This window comes from Ostrinia furnacalis, unplaced genomic scaffold, assembly GCF_004193835.3.
Source record: "Ostrinia furnacalis isolate ACB-3 unplaced genomic scaffold, ASM419383v2 OfSCF4318, whole genome shotgun sequence".
NCBI lineage: Eukaryota > Metazoa > Arthropoda > Insecta > Lepidoptera > Crambidae > Ostrinia > Ostrinia furnacalis.
This window is the reverse complement of record NW_021134557.1, coordinates 585,331-594,640: the sequence shown is the minus strand read 5'-3', so window position 1 is coordinate 594,640 and position 9,310 is coordinate 585,331. Positions and strand designations below refer to the sequence as shown.

General features: G+C 35.7%; 3 protein-coding genes across 6 annotated transcripts in view; all 3 read left to right on the top strand.

Annotated features, from left to right (window-relative positions):
* Positions 1-1,167: 1,167 nt before the first annotated feature.
* wrm1 (wurmchen 1 transmembrane protein) lies at positions 1,168-2,853 on the top strand. The gene is made up of 3 exons (XM_028313684.1): positions 1,168-1,338; positions 1,462-1,676; positions 1,831-2,853. Exons 2-3 carry the CDS (start codon positions 1,475-1,477, stop codon positions 2,061-2,063), a joined length of 435 nt encoding a protein of 144 aa, XP_028169485.1. The 5' UTR covers positions 1,168-1,338; positions 1,462-1,474; the 3' UTR covers positions 2,064-2,853.
* On the top strand, positions 1,997-2,853 carry LOC114359341 (wurmchen 2 transmembrane micropeptide). The gene has a single exon (XM_028313685.1). The coding sequence runs from the start codon at positions 2,075-2,077 to the stop codon at positions 2,249-2,251; it is 177 nt and encodes a 58-aa protein (XP_028169486.1). The 5' UTR covers positions 1,997-2,074; the 3' UTR covers positions 2,252-2,853.
* A 4,185-nt stretch (positions 2,854-7,038) lies between these two features.
* The window catches only part of babo (TGF-beta receptor type-1 babo), a 48,538-nt gene continuing 46,266 nt past the window's right edge, over positions 7,039-9,310 (top strand). For all 4 annotated transcript variants that reach the window (XM_028313680.1, XM_028313678.1, XM_028313679.1 and 1 more), the window contains exons 1-2: positions 7,039-7,417; positions 8,610-8,721. In XM_028313680.1, coding sequence (XP_028169481.1) covers positions 7,318-7,417; positions 8,610-8,721 — 212 coding nt within the window. In that variant the 5' untranslated portion in view covers positions 7,039-7,317. The remainder of the gene's footprint in view (positions 7,418-8,609; positions 8,722-9,310) is intronic.

Below are 9,310 nucleotides of genomic sequence, written 5' to 3'. Positions count from 1 at the left end.
AAAACTAAGCTAATATATCTAAAAGGGGTGTCATAACATAATTCGTTTTAGAAACAAAGTTATAAGGTCATGAATTTTTGGTAGCCAAGGAAATTATTATAAATATTTTTTTCTCTAATCCATTGTTTAGCTGCAAAAAACCGTCCAAAGAAATTGACTTTTTAGTAAACAAAAACCCAAGGAGGGACCTACTTATGCGATTTGTCGCGAAACTGATCAACGAAGTACTGTCCTGCCTCGATGGCCTCTTGGGACGAAATGGGCGAGTGTAACGGTGCAGTGCATTACATTCTAAGTTCTTCCGTTTCGTTACTACAATGGTCGAAATGAAGACCCAGGGAAATTATACTTTTGACTCGGACAAGAACTTAACTTCACTTTATTTCCTTCCTTTAAGTATTTAACATTTAAAGTTTTTATTTTCCGATAGCCAAACGTTTCTCAAATATGAAGAGAGTGTTGTTAGAATGAAATAACGCTTCAATCTGTTATAATGTGCCTTCATTTTGGCAAACAACAGTAATGGACATAGCAAGGAAATTAGAAAAACGACTTTTGATTAAGTTTTTCTACGGTATTATTGGTAGTTTCTGCTATTGTAATAGCAAAAACAAATAAAACTTTTGATGAACTTTCCCATAAAAATAGTTTTATACATATAGATATAAAAAAACATGTGTTCGCCTGCCTGGACACAGAAAATTTACTGTTTTGGCGAAATACCCTGAATGACGCGCCCGGAGCGGCTTAGTTCAAACAATCATTGCAAATGTTGTGTAGGGATAGAGACATGGGATTTTTGTATTTATTTAGCATTATTATTTTTTACTTCTTAGTTTAAAAGTTATTACGTTTTCTTTACAATAAGTAATTGAAAAAAAAAAAATCTATATTTTTTAAAAAAATAATTTACCTACCTACTCGTTTCCCATCTAATGAGCTTAATTACGAAATCGCTTCCCTCCGGCGCCGCGGCGTTTTTGTAACTACTTCACAATCGTTCACCACTACGAGTCCACGACCACCATTTTGTAGCTGTCTATAAAAAAATGCAAAATTTCAATATGATACTGGTAACACAGTTACAAGTGGCGTTGGCATGTCATTCGTTCCTACTTGTCAAAGCTGTCAAAATCAAAACGTTCGTTCGTTCCACAGTTCCACACACAGATCTGTGGTTCGTTCAGTTTTCGGCTTGCTTTGCTTTTTCGTTCATGGTGTCCTAATTTTTGTACACAAATAAAATTGTGTGAAAGATTAATTTAAATTAGATTTCGTTGCACTTCTTCCCTAATTGTTATTGGAAGTTGTGATCTACCTTACTGTATGAAGTAACAGGTACAGTTTCTTTCATTGTTTTGAGAAAATTGGCCGTTGTAAAGCCACCACGCCCTACTCGGCTGTTGATAGGCGCGGCCATCGCCGAAGCCAGTGCTTTGACTTGATTTTTTTCTTCTGCAGGTTGAATTTGAGAATGTCGGCATATGAACCTCAAACTTACTTTACAGGGAATGGTACATACAAAGCTATAAACCCGATTGTGTCAAAAGTGGGCGATTTCACTCCGTTTTACATCGCCATAGCTATTTGTTCAGTTATATTGGGGTTGATTCTCATCCTGAACATTGTTTGCTGCTGCTCGAGGTACTCGGAATATTGGTTGGACAGACACACAGGTTTGTTTATTTCAATCACTAGCCTTTTTTGTTAAAATTTTCTCTTGGTTCTTCTACCTCTCTAATAATAAAACTTTTACAATTCAATCTAATTAGAAATTGCGTAAATTTCACTTCTTATCTTGTTTTTTTTATAAATTATAACACTTTTCAGGAAACCGTTGGATTGTGTCCATCTGGTCAGCAACCCCTCACAAGCAGCCACCTCTCGACTTCACAGAGCTCGAGGGTCAACATAATCAAGTGCAATACGTCCATCAATTCCACGGGGAAGAGTACCACGACTTACACAAACACGAATCAGAGTTTGTACCATCCGTGTCCCAACAACCCTTGACATCTCAGTTGTCATATTTAGAACTGCACAAGAGAGAGAGTGACATTTAAAAAGTCTGAAAATGGCGTTCCTTATGATGTACCCCGCTGTAGCAGTCCTTTCGTTATTTGTTCTGATGGTGATCATCTTGATACTGCGCTTCGGGGCGCGCTGGTGCAAGCTCCGCCACACCACCTTCTCTGATCAAGAGTACTGGAACGATGATGAGGCGTATGAACAGAAAGTGTCATACGCTTGATCAGTCACGTTTATTGTGCTCTTTATCGTAATCAAATTGATAAACAAAACTTGACACCTTAAAAATATTTCTGTAATAGATACTTAAATGTCTTTTAGGACTTGCTGTGTTGTATGCTATATACTATGTACATTACTAATTACTGCTAAAGCGAATTCCTATGATATTGTGTTCCTTCCTTTTCTGCAATGCTAAGTCCATAACTAGTACCAGTCCACAACACACATTGTTGTGTTGTTTGAGTACATAACATAGCATAATTAAGTATGTAATGGCTCTTTCTTGGAGCACAGTAAATTTTCATTATTTATAAAGGTGTAAAGAGATCTTAACAATATTTGGTATTGGTTTTTGCCATATTTTCCATTGCACCCTATAAATATTTTAAAATGTTTCATGTACCTATGTAACATGTATGAAGGCAAGTTTTGTTTATTAATTTTTTAAAGTTTTACACAAGGTGTTATACTCTTATCTCTCTCTTGTTTTACTTATTCTTTTAATTATTCCGTCCAAGTTAGGTCTGACTAGTGTTAAGATGTTAAATGACAGATTTATACTATACAAATAAGATTTTAATGAGAATGACAAGATAAAATGATTCATAAATTTTAAGAAAATCTATTAATTATTTTCATGTAATGTATTTTAGATATACAGGGTGGAAACGATAAGTGATCTCACTAGATTATTTCTAAACTATGCAAGATATCGAAAAACTGGTTACTGATCCTGAAAGTGCTTCACGAGCTCTATCTAACGGTACCAATAATAGGTTACAAAATAAAATGGATCTATCCGAAAATTCAATGTTTCCAGCTTCCATACATTTAGTAAAACCACTTAATATTAAAAACTATACAAGCTATCCAAAAACTGGTTACTGATCCTGAAATTGCTTTACGAGCTCTATCCAACGGTACCAACATTAAGTTACAAAATAAACTGGATCTATCCGAAAATTCAATGTTTCCAACTTCCATACATTTAGTACTGCCACAGTCATGGCACTCATGTCTTGATAATATTATAGCAAGTAAAGCCAAGAACCAATGATTTCCATGAATAATTTTAAATAAGAATGCAATTTACGAGTTCATTTTAAGTGTTTATTATTTAATTAAAAAAAATTACACTTTTCATATTGTGTGGCTGGCATACATTTAGTATGGAGGCTGAAAACATTGAATTTTCGGATAGATTAAGTTAATTCTGTAACCTATTACTGATCAGGGTTCGAAAATATCCGATATTTATTATAAATATCAAAATATCGGATATTTATGATATACTAGCTGACCCGGCGAACTTCGTACCGCCTTAGCGTAGAGATTTTCTTAATATTTTTTTCCGTAAGAACCATCCTTGGACTTCCACAAACATTTAAAAAAAAGAATTATCGAAATCGGTTCAGCCGTTCACACGTGATGCCGTGACAACGCGAAACGGGTTTCATTTTTATATATATAGATATCCGATATACAGGGTGTTGATTTCAATACCCGCCATATTTAGGGAGTTGATTAAGTAGCTTATTCTGATCACGAATCAGCAAAAAAACTGACTTCAAATTTTTTTAAATTATATTTTAAATATCTACGATTTCCATAATCGACCACTACAGTGCAGAATAGTCCCCCAACGCAAACGGCGCGCGGCGCTCACCCCGGTGACCCGGGCAAGCGCTGCGCCCCCCGTCCCGCGCCCCACTACCCGCGCTCGCCCATGAGTCAGTCAACTTTAGCCACAATCAGCTGTGAGTTCAACGACGACTACTGGACGGAGCTTAATCCAAATCTACCCTAAAAATGTAATGAGTAAATTAGTTACTTACACCTTATCACGTTACGAGTTTATTTTTTGTTTTAAAAACTAATTAATTAAGTAGGTCTTTAATAAAAAAACCTTTTACACGAATTTGCTTCCTTCCGCAAAATAAAATTTTTTACAGAAGCTACATTTTTTTTTAAATTAAACCATGCTTTTATGTGTGTGATAAGCTTGTACCTACTTATCATTCAAAAGTAGGTACTGTAAACAGATGACAATAATGCTCTTTCATACAGGTTCGTTATTCCTTACATTTCCAGCTCTCTACCTTAATAACTTTTACGTCTTTACGATAGTAATTATTAAAATAAAACTTAACTTACCGCAAACTGAACACCTAGAAATAACACACTGGCAAACTCTTGTTGCTTCACTTTCAATAGGAGATAAGACAAGATTTTGTTTTTAAACTCGATTGATTACAGTATCTAAACAAAATTTCTATCATTTAGCACTTCTTTCATNACCGGCTTGATATATATCGGATATATATCGGATATATATCTTGATATATATCCCTTGATATATATCCTCGAACCCTGTTACTGATACCGTTAAAAAGAGCTCGTGAAGCTCTTTCAGGATCAGTAACCAGTTTTTCGATATCGTGTGTAGTTTAGAAATAATCGAGTGAGATCACTTATCGTTTCCACCCTGTAGATAGTGAATATCTGTTGTATGTATTAATGTGCATTTATACTAATATAAGAATGCGCGCACACCAAAATAAACCAGCACAATATAAATGTGTGGAAAACAAAAATATTAAAAGTGCAATTACAAAAAATAGGGATCCATTTAGAAGTCCCTTTCGCCGTTTGTTGGAAACTACTGTTACGATTTTGATGCGGTTTATGAGTAACTAGCTAATAGGGACTTCTCGAATTTAAGAAAATGACCTGTATACTCGTAATTAAACCCTCGCGTAACTTGTGCAACTGGCGAGTTTAAATAAAACGCAAAGTTATTCCCATTATCAATGCTCGCTTGTAAATGTATTCTTACGAGATGACTAATTTATTTCAGTAAGAATATTTATTTGCGAAAATTCTCAAGTGTATTACATTTCTTTTGCCATGCATTTATACTTATCTTTTTGTCATGTAAGATAACAATAAATGAAATTGAAAAATTGACTGTTTTTATTCACTTCAAAGTCCTTTTGTTATGTAATTCCACTCAAAACAATCCAAAATGACGATGTTACGTAAATACAATATTCGTCATCGTGCTAAGCACGAGATGACGGACGTTGGGGCAGAAAAGTTTCAAGTGGCGACCACGGGCAGGAAGACGTAGCGGGCAGGCCCCCCACTAATGGACCGACGATCTGGTGAAGGTCGCGGGATGAGCCTGGACCTGGATGTTAGGGAAATCCTTGGGAGAGGCCTTTGTCAAGCAGTGGACTTTGGCTGAAACGTTCTACTTCTATTACTGGGGTCTGGTTGTTCGGTCTGTTGCTGGTTCTGTTCGATTTTTACGAGTTTAAACGTCAGTAGGCCTACATCGATATGCCAAGATAAAAATATAACGAATATAATACAAATCATTAGCAAGTGGACTTATTATGGACAGGTTCCGCACCATTTGTTAGAAGAGAAGAGTTGTGAGGTCAGAGACCTAGAAGGGCTTTAGAAGAATAATTAAAATAAAATTATTGCTATTTTATTATTTTATCACTTGCCGTATAAGCAAACCTTTCCGGAACTCAAACTTGTTTTTTTAATTCACCGCTCCCGTAACTCCCGTAAGTACCCTAGTTTGCCGCCAAATTCAAATGTGACTACACTAGACCTAGACTAGGGTCTGTACCACTATTTGAAACCATACAATATTAGGAGACACTATTTTTTTATATTTAGCTCCCTCACTCGCCCTACAGTCACTAAAAGAGTAAAAGAGAAATCTATATTATTTTATCTGAATCGACTCTGTCTAGATGTCAGCTAGATAGTCGATTAAATTAAACTCAATGTCTCGATTAATTAGTACGATTTGGGGGAGTGGTCCGATCGCCGACGATGAACGAGAAACGAGTAGAACTAGAAACTATAAACGAGTTGGCGATCAGCGGGAAGCGAGTGTATAGTTTCGATAGTTTTATCGTCGGGCTATAAGCGAGTGTGCGAGTGCGACGAGCGATTACTCGCGCCACTCGCCGCGGTCGCTCAGTCCTCTGCAAACCTCAATGATCAAGTGAAGAAACCTGAGTTTAGTTATGAAAGCTCGTCGCTCAGCGACACAACTAGTAAAACGAGTCGTCGCCGGCAGTGAGAACAATCAGAGATTAACTATTTGTAAATGCATCTCTTTTGTTCACACGGAATGGTATCTTTCGTACGTTTCTTGAGCGAGAAAATAGCCGATAGTCGTTTCCTCGCCGGCGGTGGGGCCACTACGTGGAGTATCATGATATAGACCGCAGACTTGCCATGCAGATGCGCCAGTGAGTACTAACCTGCGGGCCTTGTGTCACCCCCTGATGCTTGGCACCCGGGGCGGACCGCCCCCACCGCCCTCCCCTTACGCCGCTACTGGCAAAACGTGACAGGTTGTATGTATTGTCGAAAAGGCCTTAGCTCCGGCGTTTTTTGTATGGAGTTACATCGCTCCGTGAACGGATCCAATGTTTGATTCAATCATAAAGTGCCACTTGTGTAGAACTGTAGATCTACAGAACCACTACTACAATCTATCTATATACTGTATACTTCTCGGATTGGGAGGGGTCTCATATTCTGAATTCAATAATTGTCACATCAGTGTATGTGTTCGCATCAACTTGCTTTATTCTGCTACCTGGATAAAATATTCAATCAAAGAATCACTAAAACTCGTTTAATTTTTCTAAAAAAATCAACTAATCAACTTGTATTCGATTCTGTTTTTTAAACTGGCAAGGATATGTTTTATTATGGCAACTCTAGATTATTTTTTTATTATCTGTGCACTGAGATTCCACTCAACTCCATCAAGTTCACTCACTTCGCTGGTCTATTTATCTCCGAGAACCGGGGGAAAATAATATTATTTTTTTGACAAATATATTAATTTTATACCGATTATTAATATTTAACGATTCGTAAAGTTTACATTCGTATTACTCATGTAGATTAGTGATAATTACAGTAATTTATGCGCTATCGAAAATGTCAAATGTTCCCGTAATTTGTGAATGGCCGTGTTTTTCGTATGTCAATAAAAAGTGTTTTGCCGTTCTATTACATTGAACTACGATGTTGCTGCGAAAGAATGCGATGATGGACACGATCCAATGGAGAAAATGGTTTCTTTTGTTTATAATCACTCTGTGTCGAACGCTGGATTCAATCAATGGTGAGTGTTTTTCGTCACCCGCGAACACGCTAATCTATTATTTTGGCTGTTTACAGTTATTGTGAAATAAAGCTAGACCTAGCCGGAGGCTATCAGAATAGAGGCCATCGTGTTTCATGATCAGTTCATGCTGTATTGGTAGAATTTGTATTCTTATCTAAAACTTTGGTTGTCTTTCAAACTTCTACTCTCCCAACTTTTCAACTTTATTTATGCTGATTTTAATATATTGGAATACATTCTTAGTTGATACGCAATTAGAGTATTTTATAAATATTGGTAGATCTATGATTAAAACATTTGATAAGTTAAATTTTGATAATATAAAAAGTTTCTTGGTTAGATAAACAACACATACAACAAGTAGGTATGTAGGCACTAAAAGTATTGTTGGAAGTTCAAAACAAGTAATGACTCATTTAATTGTTTACATATAAGTTAATATTGAATGTGGTAAATAAATGTCAGTAATTATTTTATTAAAATTGAACTTTTCATTATTGTTAAAATTCTATTTCTACAAATGTTATACAATCATAAGTTGAAAAAAAATGCAATATTACTTTTAATTGCTTTTTACTTTGTTTACTTCATGCAATTGAAAATTGCAGAAAATTGGTTTTATGCATATCACTGAAGATAATTTGTGTTAATGAATCTTACGACACAAACAAAACAATCTCATTGTCCCTAAAATGACAAAAATTAATATACAAACTCAATAAAGCATTGAATCTTCTAAGAAAATATAGAATAACAATGATCTGATTTGAATAAGAATAACATAATTATGTCATAATAATTATGTTAAAGAACATTATTTGCTATTGTCTTAAAATATGCAATTCTCTTATCTAGCCTTTAGCTTGCAGCCGAATAGTAACTCATTATTATGCTAAGTTGTTGCATTCTTTTGTAGAACTATCTTTTGCTTTATCTCTTTCCTGATAAACTCAATGTAATTACCACTTAGGGCATGATTACACTTCCTGGCCACCAAATCATATAGGGTTTCAAATTCATTGATGATAATAATTTGTGTGATTATTATCATCAATGAATTTTTAATTATTAATTTGTATGAATTTATTATAATATTAAGACTAGGCTGTGCATCAGGATTAAAAAAAAATGACTTGATAGTAAGTCTAAGTATTATGATTATTGACACTGTTTGTTTGGTTTGTGACAGCACTAAAATGCTACTGCAACAGCGAGACATGCCCGAACAATACATGCGAGACAGACGGCTACTGCTATGCTTCCACCAGCCTCGAGAATGGTGTCCAGAAGTTCACCTTCCAGTGAGTACACAGCTTATCACATACAACTCTATTGAAATTTATTTATTGAGTAATTTCTTAAAATCAAGAATATAATATTCAATTTTTCCAAATTTTTTGCAAAAATTTTGTAAGCTTGTTCCAAACTAGTGGTACATATTTGGTTTAGTAAAAACGATTGGCAAACTCATTTCAACTCAATTGAATGAACTAACTCCAGAGCATATCTTAACCAATTTTCATGGGATTGTGGTCTTTAGCTGTTTGAATGCCAAAGAGGCCTTCCCTCCCGATAGAGTGTTACTATGCCAAAGTCCAGCATATTGCTGTCAAAACGATCGGTGCAATTCCGACGACATTTACCGAGACAAGCTGGCCAAGGCGCCGCGCGCCGCGACCACCGGTAAGGCGTGCCTCCTTGACTGCAGATTTGAGTTTGTTTGATGTCCTATTAGACTCATAATTGCATCATTTCCTACAAGTTTTGTTTTGAGATGCCAATAACAATATCGCTTCTGAGTTAGTTTTGAATATGTACTACTAAGCGGCAAGTTACGTCGAGATATTTAGTATGTTTGAATGATGTGCGATAACATAAGTTTCGAGTGTG

Bases quoted from the DNA above. Each gene is read 5' to 3' on its own strand.
- wrm1 (XM_028313684.1), top strand. From the start codon at position 1,475: ATGTCGGCATATGAACCTCAAACTTACTTTACAGGGAATGGTACATAC. The intron at 1,677-1,830 runs GTTTGTTTATTT...AACACTTTTCAG, and splicing joins TTGGTTGGACAGACACACAG to GAAACCGTTGGATTGTGTCC.
- LOC114359341 (XM_028313685.1), top strand. From the start codon at position 2,075: ATGGCGTTCCTTATGATGTACCCCGCTGTAGCAGTCCTTTCGTTATTT.